General features: G+C 39.2%; 1 protein-coding gene across 5 annotated transcripts in view; it reads left to right on the top strand.

Moving 5' to 3' along the window:
* LOC139964506 (1-phosphatidylinositol 4,5-bisphosphate phosphodiesterase gamma-1-like) overlaps nucleotides 1–23277 on the top strand; it is an 82217-nt gene that overhangs the window by 17729 nt on the left and 41211 nt on the right. For all 5 annotated transcript variants that reach the window (XM_071966125.1, XM_071966150.1, XM_071966141.1 and 2 more), the window contains exons 4-9: nucleotides 7056–7149; nucleotides 9228–9278; nucleotides 13153–13234; nucleotides 15243–15320; nucleotides 21569–21603; nucleotides 23053–23104. In XM_071966125.1, the coding sequence (XP_071822226.1) occupies nucleotides 7056–7149; nucleotides 9228–9278; nucleotides 13153–13234; nucleotides 15243–15320; nucleotides 21569–21603; nucleotides 23053–23104 (392 nt within the window). The remainder of the gene's footprint in view (nucleotides 1–7055; nucleotides 7150–9227; nucleotides 9279–13152; nucleotides 13235–15242; nucleotides 15321–21568; nucleotides 21604–23052; nucleotides 23105–23277) is intronic.

The following is a 23277-nucleotide window of genomic DNA, read 5'->3' as shown; positions in this document are numbered from 1 at the left end:
ATGTAAAGTAGACTTAATGTCAAAGAGCTGATAATTTGTAAGTTCTTGACTAGAGACTTATTACATTCTGTCAATTGTGTGCGTGTGTGTGTGTGTGTCAATAGTTCATGGTCTCGATTGTAGAGCTGAAAGCCTGGATGACCTGTTGACCGCGTGACCTCATCGTCCAGTCTTATTTTACTCCACAACTTACAAAGTCCCATTGTTGTTGCCTTGGCATCTACCTCCTTTCCTTTCCTTCCTTTAAACCATTTCCTATTCATATTTATTTTGGTGATGACGCCTCGATATAGAACGCTCCGCTCCGACTGTAACTGGGGACTGGATCGACGACTACGGGTTCACTCGATCAGCGTCTAGATTTTGTTGCAAAAACACGATAATAAACCTGGTGAACTGGCCGGTGAAGCGTTAATAGGTGCACAGCTTTGTGTAATGTTAATAGATATATAATTCTGTACTGCTGATGGGCGGATGACTGCATTATACACGAACATTTCCAGATGGGAATGAGGAAGGAAAAAGGATATGTTGTCCATGCAGGCCTACCCTGGGGAATTAGTAGATCATTAGACTGTAGAATTCCCAAATTATTAGCATTTGCTGTATTAAGACGGTAGATTGATCTGGACATAATCAAACTTTTGTATAATAATAAATATAGTGAAATGCACCTGGTAGTTGTGAGTTGATGTGATAGTTCAGGGAGCTGTAAAGATACATCTCGGACCAGCACGTACTGTGAGTTTTAACAGGAAACGGAGCATTTTGTATATATTTATAGCTTGTGCAAAGAAGTGTTATTATTTGAAGCCAAATCTAGGTGAATACAGTTACCAAGCAATAACATAGGGCACAGTACCAACTTTTAGAAGTATTTTGTATACATTTGAAACAAGAAGCAGAGGCTTTGACTGTTGATTTTAAGAACTGAAAAAAAGTTGTAATAATATTAACGGAGGAAATAAATTGTGGTTGTCTTTGGCAGGACTGAGGAATCATGTTGTGAACTATGTAAGAATTTAAATGCTTCCATAAAGACATACATGTACAGTATACATGTACTATATTATTTCATATCCTTATTGAAGCACAGTGACTTCAGCTTTACTTTGCATTTAAAACTCATGGCTGTGGATTCATCATCCGTATAAGCTACTTTCTCTACTTCACTTACCTATCTCTTCACGACTTCTGCACTCTCGTTGACATACCATGCCCTCATGACCGTTTCATACCCTCCTACAACTGTGGCCATTCACCTTAGATCAAACTATACTTCCCATATTCTACCACTCTTCTGTCTCCTCGTAAACTCTGCACTCTTGTCCTATTGTGTACACAACTGGGATCCTTTTGACGCTGACCTCCCACTGAGAACTCACTCCCCTTCCCCTCTCCCTCACCCCCACCCCAAATGAACTCACTCCCATCCCCCTCCCCCTCACCCCCATCTCAAATAATCTCACTCACTCAACCTTCCCCTCCCCCTCACCCCACCCCCCCCACCTCTGGTCAACCTACCTCTTTCTTTCTCTACCACTCAAAGTGTCTAGTTGTCTGCTCTAGAAAGAGCAGTCAAGATCTGTGATGTTTTCGCAGGGGCGGACGGTTTTGAAAAAGATCAATGTTTGCCTCGAATCTCTTGATTGACAGTCTGCCTCAAGCCTTCAGTTCTTATAGATCTATGTATCTACAATATAGATACTTAGTTCGCATGGAATACTAGTCATCATTGTTGGAATTTTGGTGTGAATTTAACAGGTATATGAATGAGAAGTAAAGCTGAGGGGGAAAGATATGCTAGCGGTACAGGAAGGAGGAAACTGATAAGGGAAAGGAAAGGGGGAGAGGGGAAGGGAAGGGCAGGGAGAAGAAAAGGAAAGAGGGGGGAATAGGATATGCAAACCATATCTACTCCATCAATCTCATAACTACTGTATCTATACTGTAGCTATGGTTGCCTTGTTTTTGTAGAGAGTGAAGTTTATGATAACTTTTATACCCATTGATGTCCTCTCTTCTTTTTAAGGGGGTGAGGGAGAGTGGGAGGAGAAGGGGGGAGGGGGAGTGAGTTCATTTGAGATGGGATAAAGGTGTGGAAGAAATTTAGTAGCCCTGGGAGAAAATAGTACTTATCTTACATTTTCAAAGATTTATGTCATTCCTCAGATGTAATTACCAATTCCTTTACACACACACTCCGTTCTATACCTACAGTATCTTACAACAATTGAAGCTAACAAGTTTGCACATTGACCCCCCCCCCCCACTGACCCTTAGTCTGGCCATTGCCCTCAGTGGATCTACCATTTGTAATATACTTGCAGTCATCGTTCATGCTGTATGCCCTTCTGTACTAAGAGATGTACTTTGCGTTACAAATAGGTTTTAGATGAAAGAATTAATCGTGGAGCATCAAATTTTCAGCTCCAACAGTTTCTGCCCGATGAGCATTGGCATGGTTGCTTTAAGTAACAGATGTTACAGCTACTGTACTAGGATTTTTTTTTTTTTTTTTTTTTTTTTTTTTTTTTTTTAAATTTATGAATGGATGATTAGGGCAAAAGTTGTCACAGAGCATTTATCACAAGTGGAGTGAAAGATGAATTTGGAACCGTTATCAACAACATAGATCCAGTATACAGTATGTCCAACACATATCAAAGGTAGTGTAAATTGCAGTAAATTTACGTTTGTAATTGAATAGTTTTATAGCCATCATGAATGAACACAGGCTTGCTTGCTGTTGTTGAAATGATGAACAAGTTTACAATTTCCTTCCTTCCTTCCCCTTTCCATTCCTTCCCTTCCAGGGGCATAGGAGCCAGGGAGGCACTGGGGGCACATGCCCCCACTGACTTTTTTCCAAACTAACAAATGTGCCCTACTGGCAAATAAAATGCGCCCCTTTGATAAAGAACTGTCTTTTGGAAATCTTAAGCCTTTGTAAATTTTAATATTTTATTTAATTTATTTATTTTAGTCTGTAAATGCTATTTTTAAAATGGCATCCTACTGTATATCTTTTTGTAGCACGGTTAACAATAAACAATCTCAATCGATTAGTATTGATAGCATACTAACACATCATATATATTTTAAAAGTGATATGGCCGGTGTGTATCGGTTTATAGCATAATGAGTGGTGGTTGTGGAATGAGAAAGTGCCCCTCTGATGTTGTGCCCCCCACTTTTTGGAAGGTTCCTACCCCCCTGTTCCCTTCTTTCTCCCTTCATCTTGCCCTCCACTACCCTTGTCCAATTAACCTTCTTCCAGTGTCTCCCTCTGCCTCCCTCTGCCTCCATCACATAGAGGTATGTAACATCCCCTCCTCATCCCCCACCTCACATCTATACATCTGGCCGCTACCACTTCCAAGTACCCTCTTCTTAAACACCTACAACTGTCAGCCCCGCAATACTATAATACATCATAAATACAAAAATACATACATATCATAATAATACAGGTTTGAAAAATTTAAAACTGTGGCTGCATGATTGCTAAATATGTAAAGAGCATTAAGAGTGCAGCTTAAATGTGAAAAAATGTTTTCCCCAAGCTTCTCATGTTCAACTATGTGTGAAATTATTGTATCATTTGCCATCTACATGGCGGTTCATTATGCTTCATTGGACTGTTGAAATAAATATAAGTACATCAGCGCTTCCCACGCAGGAATCCATACCGAGAATATACCGAGTGGCAGTGATCCCTGGATTAAAACAAAAACCGAAGAACGGAAATACAGGTCGTCGTCGTCGTTAAATCATTCATAGGCACGAGGAGAATAATGAAGTATCAGGTGTTTATTATTTCGGTGTTGAAATTCAAGCTCTCTCTGCTCGAGTTAGTCACTTGAGAGCTTGTTAACCATCTTCTAGTTACATGTGAGGGAATATTTTTATCTGACATGCAAGGTCTGTCCTCATGTGAGTGAGTATGGTAGAAATGTAGAGCCATGATCAAGGGGGGGGGGGAAAGGGAGGGGGTCATGCTTGTACCCTCAGGAGAAATGCGGACAAGATTGAACAAAAAGATATATCAGATAATGGGTTGAGAAAAACTAGGGAAAAAAACAGAGAACTGTACAAATTAAATTTCTGTATGATAGTAAGCTTAAAAAAAAAGAGAAAACAAGAGGGAAATTCTAGTGAAATATGCTCTGGAATGGAACTAATTGCTTGTGGATGCCATTAGTAATTTAGTCTAGTTTTGGGACCTACTTTAATATAGTGGATACATATTGATGTACAGTAGGTTTCTTACAGAGTCAAGTGGAAGGGTGGTATTCTTTAACACTATATGATTTCTGGGATATTATATCTCAGGCTTATGCATCCCGGAAGGTACATTTTTGAATTGTAGCCAACGCTTGTAAACTGATGACCTAGCAATAATAAATGATGGTCTTTTAGTCTTATGGAACCCTGACTCAAGGAGGACATCATTTTTGTGCCAAAATATGCTGGAAAGTGGTTCAAAAATGGTCACTCATGTTGAAGTTTCAACCAGCATTTCACTACCTCTCTAAAAGTAGTTACACCACACTGAGACATTTAATTGTTTATTTCATAATTCACAGATTTTAAATTTCATATGTCTAAGACTAAATTTGAGGATCAGAACCTATGGAAAAGTAGTTTTGAAAAACTGTCTAGCACTTTTTAGCATCCAAAAATGCGGTACCAATAATGATGGCCATTTAATTATTTAATGCATGAGGTGAAAGTGAAGCAAAATAAAGCATGCCTTTATTGCATGCATCAGCTTTGGGAATAGTACCCCTCCCCTCCCACTCCCCTCCCCTCCCCACCCCTCCAATTCACCTGTGTCAGGTATGAGTATCACTGAATTGAAAATATGTGGACCCGAAAGAAAAGGGCAATTGTCATAGAATTATAAAACCCTGGAAGAATTACTTTGTTCCTCGCTTACCTGTCTCTCCACAACATTAGCACTCTCGTTCTACCATACCTAGAATGAACTGACCAAACCTAGAATTGACTGACCAAACCGTTTTAACACTGTGCGCCCTCCATATCTGGACCTCTCTGGTCAATGCCACCCCTTCTCATTGTACCACTCAAAGTTCTAAAACCATGGAAGAATTTTATCAAAAACTGTAAATGAGTTGTTGTAAAATTAGAACTTGGAGAACGGCTTTCAGTTTTTGTGGCCGCATATTTTATCAGTTTTTTATGTGTAAATTACAGTGCTGCTGCTACTGTACAGTCGATAGTATTTTTGCGAAGATATCTGTTATATTACAGGGAGGATCTATGGTATAAAGTATCTACTGTACTGACCCGTACAGTTTTGAAAAGGATTTTTTATGACATTTTTTGTGGTATTTTGTGAATTACATACTTACAGACCTGGGATAATTTAAGAAGTGCAGAATGCAATAAGCTGTATTCAAGCTGAATGAAGCATATCAGCAAAGTAAATAAACTGGAAGAATATTGTCTATGTTAGAAATATTTGAATCTTTAATTTATAGCACAGAAAAGTTAAAAGAAAAGAAAAGAAAAGTACATGTTTCCACTTTCTTTGAAAGTATGAACACATAAATTGTAAAAGGAAGGTTAATATAGCCTGTAGTATTGTAGGTCAATTTTTTACTAATTTTGGTTTTAAAAAGATTTTTTATGGTGTTGAAGTCTAACCTCCCCTTGAAGTGAAGGGATTGAGTCATTTTGTGTTTTTGACATTTTTGACATTCAAACACTCAAACTGTTGTAATGATATAGTACTTAGAGTTGCACTTGTCACACTAACAACATTAAAGGGATAACATAGGCATATCTGAGGGTGGGTGAGGGTGGGTGAGGGTGGGGGAGGGAGGGGCTTTCATATCGGTCCTTACAGTTCTGTAGATACTGCTCTGGGTCCTACCGCCCGTTATCTATCCTGTTAACAGATCTTCAAAGATTTTGTGTATATATATATAGTGCTGTAACATATATACCCAATCTAGATGTGCTAGATTTCATTGTGCAGATATGTAAAAAAAGATCTTGTTTTTCAGTTATTATGGAGAGAAAAACACTGTTGAAAAACTGTCGTTACACAGAAACTGGTGGATGGTCGGGCATTGTTCGTACATACTGTATATGTTTAAGCCTATATATGGGTCTTATGTTTAAAAAGATCTTGACTGTTGTTACGTGGAAACTGGTGGGAGGTCAGGCATTGTTCGTACATATGCTTTTAAAGACTATATGGTATTTGTCAGTTTCAAGTCAGAGAACCGAACATGTAGCAAGTTTTCCAACTGGTAGTGTGCAGTGGTTCAGGACTGACAGTGCACCGATTCATTAAATGTTAACCAATCACAGGGTTGTTAATATAGCAAACAGGTGTCGTGTGCGCTAATCAGCTGGTCATTGTACAGGGAAAGTCAATTGCAAAGTATATATGGGGGTAGGATGGGGGAGGGGGGAATCTTCAAGATAATTAAGAATTGTACAGTACTGTAGGTCACAAGTTTTGAGTTGAGTCGGGTCGTTATTAATCAGTCGGGTCGTAATTAATCAGTCGGTCGTAATTAATCGTCAGGCCATAATAAAATTGTTGGGTCGTAATTAATCAGTCGGAGAGTGTGCTGTGGCAAATAAAGTCCGCAGGTTTACAGGAAACTGGTCTTCAATCTAATTAGTCAAGAGATGCATACATGTACATTATGTATGGGGTAATTGAAAATCATTTGCCAGCGCTAAATTTGTGACTTACCATTAACTCAATTAATTATAGAACAACAACAACAAGAAAGTTATGCAACAAAATGCAAATGCTATTCATATTTTATTGTCTCATTTTGCAAATTTTTCTGTAAGTACTTCATTCTTCATCGATTCAATTGTGAGATGAATTAGCATCTACTTTAGACAATAAAAAATACCAGATTGTTCAGGAACTGTAACATGTGCTTTTAACGGAGTATAAATTACTAGTCATTTCTTTTTGGTCGTTTGGTATCAGGAAGAGAAATAACCAATTTGTAGCTCCAGATAGATCCAAACATCGTCGTTTTTTCTCTCCTCATCAGCGTTAAATGCCAACGAGTATCATCTCTGGATCGTTGGCTTGAGATGGCTGGTGAAGGATACTGCTGCAGATTCTTATCCATTGTCCATAGAAAGGTGAGAAATTTACATATATATAAAAAACTTGAGTATTGTATTTTACTGTACATAGTTGCATACATGTGCATGTGTTATGGTCATCAAAAGGTTAATGTCCCGGACTTTTAGCACGTTCAACAATAATTTATTAAGCGTAATTCCTTTTCAGGTAAGATTCCCCCCCATTCTGCCGATTATATCCAGACATATATGTAAATTGGGTAATTATACCTTGATCATGAATGTCAATATAGCAGAGATGAAAGACGTTTAATGCAAGTAAAGGAGAGTAGGGAGGGGTAGGGAGGGAGGGAGGGAGGGATGGGTGAAGCAGCGGCAGCCAAGCTAAATTTTGTCGGTTTAGGTATTTTGGGGGCAACATTTGTTGATGACCTATATTGATCATTTTGTAGAAAAATGCAATTTTGGTTGTCATGGCTAAAATACAACACCAGGGGTGGTAGGATGGTTATAAAAAGGTTGTGAAGGGATGAAGAGGTTGGGGTGGGGAAGGGAAGGGGGTGTGGAGGTGGAGAGGCTGACAGCTAACCTTTCCCTTCCTACTCAAGTGCTGGCTTAATGTGTTCGTGCTGACATCTATACTTGGTTGTAATACATCTGTACACTTTGACAATACTGTGCAGTTATAGGCGAAGACTACAAACTTTTTATGGGGATGCAGATATCCATTTCCTACTATTAGTATGGAATGCCGGTGGGTACATTTGGAAATACCAGAGAGGAGTAATTTCTTACACCTCTCTGTTGTTTTAAGTATTTTAGTAGACGGCATAATTATGTCAAAGGTGGGACTCACTAATTTCTTCTGCGCCGAAGTTTGAAAATTTTCCTCGTACATTTAGTGTGATAGTTAATAAAATATTCAAATGCTATCTGGCAGAACCAATCGGTACCATAATTACAGTGCTCGACAATCAACATGTGTCCGGTGTGAAAATGTGGCGAAGGGTGTCTCAATTCGGCCAACATTCCAATGTCTATGTAAGGGTTTTTTTTAACTTGGAAGGTTTGGCAAAACATGCAAGAAACTTGGCAACTAAAGCATAATTACAATTAGCAACGCCCTTGTCATATAAAACAAGCAGTATTGTATTGTGTGATATTATTATGGCTCAGAAATTTCAGGGGGATTGGAAAATGCTGAATGAATGCTGTTTTCCATATATGGTGTACTGTATGGAAGTGTTTTCTATAGCTGTCTTAACTGATGGTAACAATCAGTTAACAATGGAATCAAGCTTTGTGTGTTTGTGATATCAACCAAGCATATCATGTGTGTTCCAGTGCTGACTAGTGTACAGTATAGAGCCAACCAGTGAAAAATGTCATGAAATACCCGTAGGACCATGCATGCAAAACTGCGACGACTCAATCCTACTTGAGAGTCTTGAAGAAGAAGAATGTAATGAAAGTAATGCATGTTTCCTTCATATCTTTGTTTTGCTTTTCCCTTTTTCCCACGTTGGTGGTCAAAGTTGACCCTGGAAGGCTGGATAAGACAAGATATGCATTCATATCAAAACTAGTTCAATCGAATACACATTTCCATATAATTGTTCTTTGGAGGAGAGGGGGGGGGGGCGTAGAGATTGTTCAAACTAAAGGAGGGGGTTAATTTCAATAATATTGGCTACCGCTATTAAACAGTCATGTCATATCCCACATTCCCTCATGCCAGTGTTCTTGACCCAAGATGCACTTTTCCCTTGGCAGTGCGAGGCAGGACACTGGGGCATTGGGAACACCAGAGGCGTTAACGACAAATATTCCCGCCAGATTGAATTACTCCACACTTGGTCAACGGGGTGCAAAAGCCATTTCAATCGCTAAAGGGGTGCGAGTAGTGGGAAAGAAATGGTTAAGCGACAGTACCGTAGTCTTATGCCGCGATCTCTACGTTTTGGTGATGGACACAACGTCCAGTCTACCAGCCTAACATTTCATTCCACCACCCAACGAGTGTCTAGAAGTAGTGGAGCTTTCAGTTCCTCAAGTGGATTCTCTCATGATTGTAGGAGTTGTGGGAGTGACCCTTTACAGTTTATTAATAAGTTATGCTCTTCCGTCCCGTGCAGGTTCTTGAAGGCAGAAGTACACAACTTTGGGAAGTCGAAAAAAACGGACTTGTGAGTACAAATTTCTTTACTATTTTTTTTTTACATAATATCTATCATGTAGTCTCGTTTTACACCAACTTTATATTTACAGCTTGTCTCGGTTGTTTGCACTCGTGACTCTGTCCAGGATGTGGACAGCAAAGGTTACCGACAGTACTTCCTGTAGAAAATGAAAATTATAGCAATGTTGTAAAACTTTGACTTTCCTATTTACAGTAAGTTTGACTGCATGTAAATAATAAAAATGCACACTTTAAAGTTGCTTTGTGAGTTAAGAAAATGGATAACTATTGTAATTATGGTCCATATGTAATAAAAATCCCTTCACAACGTAAGATCATCAGCCGTTTGCTTAAGCTTGCATTTCAAGTAGTGAAACAAAAGTAAAAAATGTGTTTTTTTTTTGTTTTTGTTTTTTTTTTTTTAATGGACTTTTGTTAATTTGCTTGTGGATGTGTTTTATACTACTGTACTGTGGAAAGTGTCGGGCTGATGAAATGTCAAGGAGTGAATCAAATCCATTAATTCTCACTCAAGTTTATTCATTTGGTGGCAAAAATATTGAAGGATCCCTCAGTTTTGGTTTTAAATTAGAATCTTAGTTTAGGAAATACTGAATTTGTTTGGAAAATTCCCACCAAACTCAAATGTCTCCATAGTGCATGGACCGAGTGCATGCATCATCACCTTAATTATTTAACACTGGAAACAATGTTTAGATGACGGCATCGAGTTCGTTTGTTGGGATGAGTGGAATGCTAAGTACAAACTCTCACATTAACTTATCGTGAAATCAGCCATGTGTACATGCTCTAGGTAAAATCAGTGATGAGTACAGGAAACTTTCATGTATGGGTCATTCCATTAATTAAGGGTCTAACTTTTGACAGTTTGGGCATTCCTTCCATCCCCGTCCCCCAGCACCCCTCCCCACCACCATACTGTCAATCTGAGTGATAAAATTACCTTTTGTTATGATAATTACAATGAGCATTTTTTAGCCATTTGGGTTCTTCTTATTGTGTGGGCATTTTATTGTCACTTATTATGAAATATGGATGGAAATGTGAATGTGACACATACTTTAATCATGTACTTGATGAAACCAATATTTCAGGACATATTCATTAGATCTGCGGTTTTATGATTATTTTGTGATTATTATGAAACTTTTGTTTCATTATCATTTTTTCATGTTGCATCTTTGTCTACTGTAATTCCCAATTAAGCCGCATTTTGTATAATCATGAACAATTCTAACAAACTGCACAGATAGAACCATCCTCTAGCCCATTACACAATGCGTCAGCATGCTTGTGACAGCTTTCACGCGACCTCGTTAGTTTTGATCCAGGGATCTTTAAGCACCAGTGATCACGCACATTATGAACCAAGACAACAGTGGCAGGGACCCTCCTTTAAAGAGCAACTTTTAAGACAATATTGAAGAGTTTTTTACTGCTTGGGTTGTACGGCATATACTGTACATGTCATACATTGTATGAAGCAACTTTGGTATATTGTCTGCCAGTGAGGGGCTGAGTCACACTGTTTTCATTCTGAGGAGGGTGGGGGAGGGGGAGTCTATGGCCCCCAAACGTTTACGTGGTTGTGTGCCTGATCATGGGCTTTTAAAACAAAGAAATTGTATCAAAAGCGGATATTGACATACCTTAAATATGTAACGAAAAACCTGTAAGATCAGAGCTGCATATGTACACATTTCTCGACTTTTACTCAAATTTTTGGAAATGAAACCTGACTTTAATTGTTCGCTGATCATTTACCTACGTAGGTTGTCATGGGACTTAAATACAAAGAAATTGTATGGAAAGATTATTGATCTTAAATGAAAGACCTGCTCTGTAGTATATTCTCTAGCCCTGTCTGGAATGCAGTGTTACTGTATGATTATGAAATTACGTCTTATATCGTTCTTTCTAAGTTATCATCTCATTTACCTGTATTCATGAAATGGCTTTTTATTTTGAAAAGCAATCTATTTTTCTTGCGGTTTACCGAAAGCTTTTAAGTAAATGAGATTCTGTTGTTTGTTTGCTAATAATAATATTGCATCTTTCTTTTCCTTTCAAGACAGAGAAGATGATATTTTTTATATGTGGTTAATGAGGTTTTGAAGAGGTTATGTAAAATTACAGTAATAACTGGCATTTCTGATAGTTACTGTTGTTGCTTATGTTGATTAGAATTATTGCCATGAATTCATAATAGACCTAGGGGAGAGAGAGAAGAGATCTGTAGTGCTGAGTGGGAAGGGGGCTGAGGGGGAAGGGAATAGGGCTGAGGGGGAAGGGAAGGGGGCTGAGGAGAAGGGAAGGGGGCTGAGGAGAAGGGAAGGGGGCTGAGGAAAAGGGAAGGGGGCTGAGGGGGAAGGGAAGGGGGTTGGTGAGGTTAGGAGACGGGGAAACAATAAACAGGTATACTGATGGTTATAATAGCCTACAACAGAGTGCAAATTTACCAATTAGGATTGGGGGGGGTGGCGGGGTGGCGGGGAAGAGGAGATGCAGGGCTGAGGGGGAAGGGAAGGGGGTTGGTGAGGTTAGGAGACAGGAAACAATATACAGGTATACTGATGATTATAATAGCATACAACAGAGTGCAAAGTTTCCAGTTAGGATCAGGGGGGGGGGGCAGGGGAAGGGGAGATGCATATTTTTAGTATATTCCAGTTGCCAGAATTATATTCAGAGCACTCTCAATCTTATCGACACATGCCCTGCAAATGCACAAAACCTACAGTAGTACTCACAGTGAAGCTTGTCCAAAATGAACCACACCTCGATTTTTTGATCTGTTTCATAATATTAGGCAATATAATATTAGGCTTCATAATAAACAGGCAATATTGGAAAAATCAACATATTGGTATTATAGGATAATACGGTAGGACCTACGGGGGGATTCCTTTTTTGGGTGGGGGGTTTTGGGGGGGCGGAGAGGGGAGGCTGTTACTAGGTGTGTTTGAACATTTTTAAAGGAATTAACTGTTGAATGTCTGAAATTAATGCAATGGAAAATCATTTATAAGTTTGGTATCAGATTCTTGAGTTTTTTTATATTGTCAACAGGAAGTAATAGCCTCATAAAATTAGGCTATTTCATTTTTGGTACATTTTTTGGGTGGGGGAGGGGGCGGAGAGGGGAGGCTGTTACTAGGTGTGTATGAAAATATTTCTAGGAACTGTTGTTTGTCTGCAATTAATGCAATGGAAAATCATTTACAATTTCGGTATCAGATCCTTGAGTGTTCATACTGTCCACAGGAAATAATAGCCTCATAAAATTAGTTTGTGTGTTAGAGTCGTGCGAATCTCATCAGGGAACACACTTTGGGTATTAACAGTAATAGCAACTGCTAATGTCTTGTCTGGCTTTTGTCCATCAAATTTTTTAGAGAGGCTGTATTAAATTTAAGCAATTCCCTCTGACAGTCTACAGTTAGCCGACTCTCTGTACGACTATTGCGGTGATATTAAACTTGATTTAAATTTACATTTGCTAGTTGGGTGATATAAACAGTATAGCTTTTGTGAATATTTGTGAATTATTTATATATCGATGTAACTTTTAGCTGGCCGGGGACTGAAACCTGTGACATACCTGATGCTTCTAATGCCGCCTTCATTGTCAACAGGACTATACAGTAGTGTAATGGTTGTCATGGTTTCCATGGGGAATATATTCCTATTGCAGAGTTTTTTTGTGGTTATAATTCATCCTCATTCAAAGCTTTGTTTTGTTAAAAAGGCATAAACTGAAATTTAATAAATTTAATAAATTAAAGCGGAAACTAATTTCCATATTACCACAAGTTCCTCTGTCACATGTACATATTCTACATGTCGTCGTTTCATTTCAGGTTATCGTTACGAGATGTGAAGTCGCTGCTTCCAAGGATGAACAGGAAAATTAACACAAAGGACTTGAAAGATGTCTTCAATGTGAGATTTTAGTTCAATTTTTGTTTAGAACTGTATGCCAAGAGAAGTACCGAAAGAAAGACACCACAGCTTGTACAGTAACATCAAATTGAATACTATTAATTTTACGTCATAGTTGCAAATTGACAAAATGTCAAAGTAAAGACAATTGCTAAAGGACAAAAAACAATAGAAAAGTGGAAAGAAAAAAAGAACAATATACAACCAATACAGAGCTCACTTTACATTATAGACAATTTAGAACTTCATATGGAGTTAACGGTGTTGTGATGTAAATATATGTGGCCGATATTTTCCTATAAATTATGAATTCATTGATTTTGTTTGTACACAAAAAAAAAAACAAAAAAAAAAGTATCACATAAAAAAATTACATAATTTTTTTAAACATTTCGTATATCAATAAGATGAAGGAGTAACTGCTTGTTGGACATTACATTTGAATTGAAACAAGAAAACAAGCTAAGAAAAACAAGCAAAAGTGCCTGCGAGATGTTGTGTTGTTCGTGGGATTACTTTTACTATTAGGGAGGGGATAATCCGAGGGATGTCAAAATTTAGATCCCTTGGAAGGATTAGGAGGACGGGGTGGTTGACACTCCCAACTTGGTGGGATTTATCAACCAATGTGAGCAATCAAACACAGCTGCCCAGAGCAGTATGACAGGAATTTCCACATTGTTGCCATGGAAACATACACTTGAAGCTTGCCAAACTGTTAGATCTACATCTTTGTCACGGTTCTATACAGTGAGTATCGACACGTCTTGCTTTAGGAATGCGAGACATTTTTGTGACTACTATCGTATCACAATGTTATCGGTTTTACAAGAGTTTTGAATTTTTGTTTGTTTTGACACCCCTGAACTCACTATAAAAATAGGGTAATGACATACGTTAGCGCAGTGTCTTTTATTGCAACGGATTACTGTTGATTACTGCTGGGAAAACCCCATAAAATTCACATAAGAAATAACTGCTTTAATATGTGCATGTGACTCTCCCATTTCCCCTCCCCCTTTTTTTCAATTTTGTTTTCTCGTGAGTATTAATTCTTTGATGTGATGATAAGTATGGGTATGTTGATTGTTTGATGGTTACTAATAAATAATGTATTGTGGCCTGAATATTTCGCGTATCCTTGAGAGTGCTTGCTTTCTTTATAAACTACAAAGTTTATTTCCACATGTGTAAGAGATACCTTTGGCATGTCATTAGGAAAAGATTGTAAATGAAGCGGTTGTGGTTTTCACTTTATTTAGATTAGAAATGCATTAGATAATGTAGTTTCTGATGCTACTACAGAAACTTGTTTGATTTAAAGATAAGGAAATGAAAGAATGGGGAAATGGAAAAGAAACTTGCATAGACAGGAATAAATTCTGTGATATTGTTTATTTGAAGAAATATTCTGTGCTGTATCTACGGAACCCTATGTGCTATAACAAAAATTAGTTTTGCATATTGGAGAAAAATAGTTTGTTTTTTTTAGATAAAGAAACCGAAGGAAAAGAAAAACGCTGCGATTTGAGTGCAGACCGTCGTGATGTAGCATATTGTTGCATGAACACATTGCTGGTTCCCCAAACTTGTAAATAAGTTTAAGAATTTGATGGCCCAGATGAATCAATGGATTAAGCTTATAAAGATGGGGAAATGAAGTCGCTTCTTGTACATAACGTACCGTCTGCTATTTACTGATGTTTTTAATCAAGTGTTTTAGTTCCCCTTTAAACGATCATCAAGTCTAATTATAACCACTCATAAAAGTAATTAAAGGTGTAACTTGTTTTCCTGTTTGTTTTAAACACTTTCTTTTTCACCAATTTGTTGGGATTTACAAAACAGCTGATTTTAGTTGATTCGTTTTATTCATTGTTTTCTCTCTTCTCGATCTGTGTGGCTGTTCTGATTCGGGCCGCGCCACAATCATTTACAGTAGCTAGGTGTGTCGTTTGCTCGATTTTGTATTAATGATGAGCTTTGCAATGTGTCATTTCTGTTTCAGGAATTTGCTGATCAACAGCAGAGACTGCCTTTTGAGGGCTTCCATGACCTATTTCACAAGTTACTGCATCAACCAGAGGTCAGTTTCAGTTTTTATATTAATCTTGTAAAATACAATTTTCCGGTCAACTTTTCAAGCTTTTTGTACAGGTAGCTTATCAATTGTCATTGATTCAACCAAAAAAAACGATCTTTCTGATGCACTGTGCTAAATTACGAGAGTGAGGGAGACATTCATGACAGGACATTGGCATTATGGATTCATGTGTTAAAGCATTTTAGGTTAATTTTAAAGCATTTTTATTGTCAGTTAGATCTGATTAGATGTATACCCAACTTTTCTAGTTTCTTGGGCAGTTTGGCTCAAACTTAGTATTTGAAGGATGACTTTATAGACACAAAATTAAGTTTGATGCGTTATTGGGCTATTAAAACACTCTGCTATCAGTCCAGGCTGTATTGCTACAATACTTTTATTATTAGAGGAACAACCCTTTAAAAAACATTCAATCATTTAAAGTGACTGGCCATTTTTTTAAAGTCTAGCACACTGATAAATATTAGGGCAGTGCCTGGATGCAATACAAAACCCAATGGGAAAACGTAAGACTGCCATGGCCATGTGTGACACTGTCAATTGTGTAAATACAAAATTTATCAAATGCCAAATGGTGTTGAACACCATCCAAGGGGTGCTCTGTGGTTTACATGAGGGTGCTCTGTGATTTACATGAGGGTGCTCTGTTGTTTACATGAAAGTGTTTTTTTCTGTTGTTTACATGAATTTTTGTGGAGTTCAATTGACTACAAAACAATTGACTAACATTAACATTTAGGCTTGTACTGAGGAGCTGAGGTCATCATTAATTCTAATAAATCCTTTTAAAGGAGCATACCTATAAAAAATTATGCCAAAAGTCATCCTTTGGATAACCGAATACCTTGGATAATTTTTGACTTAGTCGACAGTTTGACTCATAAAAGTCGACATCTCTCAATAATCAGGCTAAGGGCTTCTCAGCAGGTACTAAAAAAAAAACATATATTTATTTTCTTGGTTAAATTTACTTGTTTCATAGAGAGATTCGGATCAAGAGCTTAAACCGTCTTTGCTATACCATAGGTCAAAAAAAAAAAAAACCCCTGTCAAATTTGTTTGTGCAGATTTTCAGAATTCATGTATATTTTTGGGAAAACCAAACACGCCAGGTCATATCAATGTGACAAGTGATAGCTTTACGCTTGTTTTGCAAAGGAAATGACCTTAGATACAGTAAACTGTACGTGATTACCTTGAACAATCAGAATCTCTACCTGTTCACAGAAAATGACTAAAATAGAAACTTTAAAGGGGTTTATATTCTGTTGACTGAAGTTTTTCTTTTCTTAAATTTTTTGGCAGAACCACATCCTACATACAAACAATTTTGTGTCTTCTAGGTACAAATCAGGGATGTGCCCAGGATTTCCTGAGTGCCGGGTATACTGATCGCCGTCCTGGGGGAGGGGTCTAAGGGGGAGGGGTGTCCCCCTCCCCATGTAGAAATTTTTCGATTTTTGAAGGTGCTCAGATGCCAAATGTCACTTGTGCAGCTTTTTAAGCACATACACAAGTACTAGTTTTGCCAACAATTTACATTTTTTAATTTTTTTTTATTGAAATATATTACGTACCTGGTAAAAGTTATTAAGCTATTAGGGACCGATTGAGAGCCGTCAGTAATGTTTCTCGCATGCGTAACTGATGCATTATTAGTCTGTAAGATTTTGGCAAAGACTAGGCCCAATTTATGTTGAATATATTGTTAGGAATGTCAGGATTTTAGATGAAAATAGTGCTGGGCGGGATTCACAATTTTTAAGACAATGCTGGGTGGTAATTTTTAGTGCTGGGCGGTGCCGCCCAGCGTGGGCACATCCCTGCAAATGTATGACTGTATCTGGGAAGCAACAGAGTCTTTTTGATGTGCTCATTGCAATTGGAAACTGAACAAGTCTCTTTGAATAAATACTTGTTGACTTTTACAGATGTACCGTACAAATCATTTTTATCCACGGAGGAAGATGATATTTCGTACGAGATGAGTTACATCCTGATTAAAGTCTAAAGATAGAGAAACATCCACAATTAAGCAAACATTTTGAGGGAAAAACCAACAACATGATTGATATAGGAAGGAAAGAATGAAGGAGAGAGGGAATTGCTATCGAAGAACGTCACAGACCACTTAATTCAGTTTAACTTCCTGGATGAAATGAATCGTTTGCGTGGTCAAAACAGATTACTTTCAAATAAGCATTTATCCATTACTTTGAGGGCCCAAGCTGAGATCAGCTAACAGTTGCCAAAATATCTTCCTCTTCCATACATCACACGGTCAGTCGCTGGAAACATCCCATTTTTTTGTTTACCGATGGCATATCTTGTTTGGTTTTGGGCAAAATGCTGACAGTCTGTCACCAAGGGCACCTTGGCGAGATTCACAGTAACGATCTTCTGAAAGGCATTGAAGACTCGGGCACAAAGAAACATCTCATGCTGGTAATCTGACCTAGTTTCGAATGAGGTGTAACAGAAGTGTTAGACACCACCATCGTTCCCAGAAAATACACACACAGCTTGCTACCGTCGATAATTAGACACTCTAGTGTACAGTCAATACATGCAGCTACGGTCAATACCCACAACACAGTGTACATAGTATGATGGACATCTCAGGTCTAGATAAAAGATAACAAGGTATCACGTTTCATTACTGTCTGCATTTTGTAGCGACAAGAAAAAAAACATCACTTGCAAGCAACGGAAAGTTAACTTTTTCAGATGGTTGCACGTGGTTTGGGGCGAGTCTTCAATGCCTTTAACTATTCATAAAATGCAGTCTTTCTATGCAAATCACACTGTGTAATGTCACAGTGTAGGAAGAGAAATACACAAAGATATTAAGCAATTGTGTGTGCATTCAAACTACAGAGTTAATAATAATAATGACAACAAAAACAACATTTCGCTCATAATTTCACACATGGTCAAGAGTGATGGTAACCCAAGAGTTGATGATACCTCAGCTTACGATTGCTTTTCAGCAGAGCAAATATATGTGCTATCAGATATGATGCTAGAGAGTTCAAAAAATGGTCACTAGCTAGTTCACAGCCAAATTTGTAACTTTAGGTAAATCTGCAACTGACTACCATTGAAACCAAATAAATATTGAACTATAATTTGACACTATTTGTCGGTCAATAATTTGGCAGGGTGATGTTCTCTGTAGTAGAAGAAGGCAACTGGAAATCTTTTGTTCGCTAATGTTTGTTAACGAGTTGCTCGATTACCTTTACGTAAGTTTCCTCGTTATTTTAGCGCCGTGACTGGATTTGTAGGAAGTGATTTAGATCAAAGAAATTGTTAAACACACACCAGAGATAGGCCTATGGAACATGTTTGTTCTTTCCAAGGTCGATTACTTGTATATCAACATTAACCACCCCCACCCCCCTCCACCTGAAAGTCATATAAAGGTTACACACACTGGAGCCATTCAAGAAGTATTTTGTCAGCATTCTGTGGTGCAAGAAACTTTACCCGTTTGCTAATGAATGAATTGAGAGGTCCAAAGGTCCTCAAGGAAATAACTCTTTGCCAAGAAAAAAACTTTTGTACATTGTTACTTCATGTTGAAAATTTGGGTTCAGTACTAATGATGTGTATTTTTGCAGTACAAACAACCATTGCCGTAGTGCAATTTTGCTCTGGGGAACGATCACAAGCTGCACACGTCATGCGGTAGCTTCACATCTGAGGATTAGAGATATACCAGCCACTACAAAGTTTGTTTAGTGGCTTTTGATTCTAGCCTCGTGTATGATGTTGTCTGAAGTGTTATAGTCCAAGTCACGTGGTGGTTTTCAAACAGTCGTCGTGTTATTCCCCAGTAATAAACGCATCGGAAGGGACCCCACCGTAGAATGGTCAAAATTTGGGATTCACATGACCCGTTCTTTTCCTCGGTCGATTTCCGGTATGGGCACCTAGTAGTGATTTAATGGATGGAAACTGTCACACACTTTGGGGTTCAAATTATCGTACTGTGTAATTAAGGTATAACATGTGCATCGTCTATGAACGTCGCACCTATCCACAGCCCTCTGTTTTATAAATACACGAGATGCAGACTACAGTGATCTACTATCCTTGTGAGAGACTCGGCCGCTGTTAGATTTATCTTCTTAGGTCGAATGAGGGTCTTCCAAAGGTGTTCTTGGGGGTGGGGGGGCAGTACATGAAACGGGTGAGACTCATTTCTAGCATGGAGCTCTTCAGCTCTCTTACAGTGTAGTGGCCTACTGCATGGGGTTATATAGAGTTGTACATCTATGCATGAATGCATGCTGCTTTGATCTTGGAACTTTTAATTCGCCTCCTATTAAGAAGGTATTTTGTATCAACGGAAGCTTTAAAAACATTCCCCAGAAGTGGGGGGGCGGTGTGGGGGGGTGGGAGAAGAAAGTTTTATTTTATAAATGAAAAGAAAGGAGTTCCTGTCTAGCGGAAGTAGTGTAACAGTGAATTTACTTCGAGGCGTCGACTTGCATGGTGGTTCTTTTTTGGCTCGCAACCTCCCGTCGCCGTCAGTTTGCAGACCCGAGTTAGTTTCTGTGGTTGGTCTGGCGACTCTTCAAAACATCCAAGTGCCTTCGGAAGATCTCCGCTGCCCGCATTGTCAGTTCTGGTGGCAATGTTCCCCCTGCCATGGGGATGTCCTCCTCCTCCTCGAGGCTTCAAACAAAATTTGTCCTCTTGTTTCCTCTGTTTCCTCTTCCAGTCCCGAGAGGTTTACCAAAGCCCTGCAATCTAGGGTGTCCTCTTCAGCGACGACTTCCTCCGGTTCCGGGGTCGGTGGATGGACCACGATTGAGCCGGACTGGTCGCAGCCGCTACCCTCCGGCTCCCAACTTATGCCTCCGCTCCTGCTCTCTGTTGTTCTCTTTCCAAGAGTGGTTCAAAGAGGCCTGTTAATTGTGCCAGCCACGCTGGTTCTTCTTCATGACGTTGTTTCTGGGTCTGGTACCTCCTCTTTCTTCCTCCTATAACTGTCAGAGGAGGAGTCGGATGATTGATCTGAGGCTGGTGACCATCTCCTCCTAGTGCCTCCCCTAGGGGATCGGGACTGTTATCTACTGCGGTCCCGTCTGGCTGGTCTGCCGGCTGTCTCTCTTCCTCTGCTGTCCCGGTCTGGGATTCCAGCAGAGGATCGTCTTAGCTCTCGCTCTCGGCACCTGCCTCTCTGTGGGAGTGCTCCTTCGCAACACAGATTGGGATGCTCTCCCAGGCCGGCTGTGCTGGAATTTTTTCTTAGCCAGAGCCTTGCCCTTTCCTTTGCCTTTTCCATTGGCCAAAATCAGACCGGACGTCGCCGGGACCGTGGGAGGCACTTTTTCTCTTTATCTCTCTCTCCACCTCCTGCTCTCCCATCTGTACTAATTCTCCCTCTACTAGGGAGCCACTGGGGTTGGGGAGCAAGTCTAACTTGTCCTGCAGCTTATTCCTTTGTCCTGCTAGCCAGGCATCGATCTCTAGCCATTGACTGGGGGTGAATTGGATGCACACCAGACACGGGTCCCTTCTGGTACAAGTACAGGACTTATGACAAAAGGTCATGCTTGTCCCAAGCCCTTCCAAGACGGAACATGGAGCAATTCACGCACTTCAGTTGACTCCGAGACATGGCTGATAAACCCAGAGTTAAGGAATAAAACTTTTTAACAAATACTAACAAAATGATGGGAGAACAGGGAAAGGGAAATAAACTAACAAAGGAACAGAATAGTACCTTACCAACGTGCCTCAGCCAGAGGTCCACGGCTTACAAGGTATTCATAAAATTGGCCTAAAAAAGCCACCCAAAGTGAAGAAAACCAGGGAAGAAACCTGGAGAGAATTACTCAAGGAAACAAGAGAGGCAATAAGGGAACAAAATAAACAAGAGAAAAGCGATCTATCGCATATAGCGTGTGTAGGAAAAAGGCGGGAAAAACCAGCGTAACTAAGGTAAACAATTTGTGGAACTGCTACCCGCACTAGTGTTTGCAAAGAAAACACAGAGCGAATGCCGCTCCACCAGAACAGCCCTAACCCTTCTCATAATAAGAAAAGGATACTTATTGGGCTGCAAACTACTTCAAAACTCCTCCAAAACAGTTTACCAGGACATTCTAGGCATGGTAAAATGAGGGTGCTAAGGTTGTGGGGAGACAGGTTAGCTTGTCACACATAAATATCCAAACCATTAAGTTTTTGGAATTTTTATCTTCTTCTTTTTTCAGGTTGCTGAAGAACTTCAGAGCTACTGTGATGATGAGTAAGTTTATTTTCCATTGCATGAAGCTGTAGTGTGCGAGGGATGGCATCAGGCCAGAGGATTTCAGGAGTTGCATGAAGCTGTAGTGTGCGAGGGATGGCATCAGGCCAGAGGATTTCAGGAGGTTGCATGAGGCCACTGGGTCTGAGGGATAAAATGAGGCCATAGGGTTTAAGGGATAGCATTATGCCATAGGATTTCAGGAGTGTCATGAGGGCTAAAGATTTGAGGGTGGTTTAATAAGAGGCCATAGGATTTGAGGGCTTGCATGAGATGTTAAAGTTTAAGGGGGTGGCATATGGTGTGAGGGTTGAGGGGTTACTGATCTGAGGCCCTATAAGTTGTGGGGTAGCATGAGGCCTTCTGGTTTGAAAGGTAGTGTGAGCCCATAGGTTTTGTGGGGTAGCATGAGGCCTTATGGTTTGAAAGGTAGTGTGAGCCTATAGGTTTTGAGGGGTGGTATTAGGGCATAATCTCTGTGGGGGATGTGGCATTAGGCCATAGAGATTGTGGGTAGCATGCTGCCATCTGTTTTGTAGGGATGTCATGAAGAATTACAGTAGTTGTCCATGCATCATTTCCTGACTGTTTCCAGAAAAAAAAAAAAAAAGTTCCCTATAAATTTGCCAAATATTCCTCATATTTGGATACAAGTCTTATGAAAGTGACAGTGCAAGACATTTCATGTTTGATTTGTCATAAAATGGTAGCATACGTCACTATCCAACGAATGACACAGGATCTGGAAAATACCCTCTCAAAATTGCATCAGGAACAAGTAAACATTAGCATAACCCCATAAACTTTAAGGGTTTGCAAATCCAACAATCCAAGCATTATTTGAAAGTTGTGGGATGCAATATTTCCTGTGCAGGAGCAAAGGGTTAAACAAAATTGCTAATCAGGAGAATTCTAAATGTTAAGACTGTTTAGATATCTTAATAGTTGGATTCAGATCAAGGTATCCAATTCTGTGTTATAATGATGTGGTTTGGTCGGAATGAATGTAACTGATGTAAATGATGCACACAAGACTCAAACTACAGTCGTATAGAATGACGATAATAAAAAGTTGATTTAGGTTTGCTGAACCAAGAAAGAGGAGGAAAGGGTTGCAATCCTTACAATTTAATCCCTTTTTGTGGTCTAAGTAGATGGGATATAATTGGATGAATTTGATGGAGACAGTATTAATTTAACAGAATAACTTTGACTGGTACAGCATAGCACAATACTATCCAAATTTTCTAGACAATTGAAAAAATGCATGCCAGTTTTCGTGTAAAGGAACTGTTGTATTTTATAACAGACAAAGATCAGAGATTTCCAAACTGCTACACAAAACTTGAACACTGCAGTATTCCCTGGAGAGAGATGGGTTTTAGTCCCCCCCTTTTGGTTATTATATTTGTGTTCTGGTAATTTTCATTTTTTTATTTTTTTTTTCAGAAATCGTGTCACTCTTACACATTTCATGAGATTCCTAGCATCGGAACAGAAGGTAAGAACTCGCTGCTCAGTCAGTGCTCACACAATTTTCCAGACTAATGTTATACTTGTCATGTCCATTAACACCTCGGGTGACCAGAAGTGGCAATTGATTTATAGGCTATGAAGTTTTTCCTAATTGCTGACGACAATAAAGCAATCTATGCGATGGTGACGGCGTGGGGG

This window comes from Apostichopus japonicus, chromosome 3 (genome assembly GCF_037975245.1).
Source record: "Apostichopus japonicus isolate 1M-3 chromosome 3, ASM3797524v1, whole genome shotgun sequence".
NCBI classification, from domain to species: domain Eukaryota; kingdom Metazoa; phylum Echinodermata; class Holothuroidea; order Aspidochirotida; family Stichopodidae; genus Apostichopus; species Apostichopus japonicus.
The sequence above is the reverse complement of the archived record's forward strand: the minus strand, read 5'-3'. Positions and strand labels throughout refer to the sequence as shown.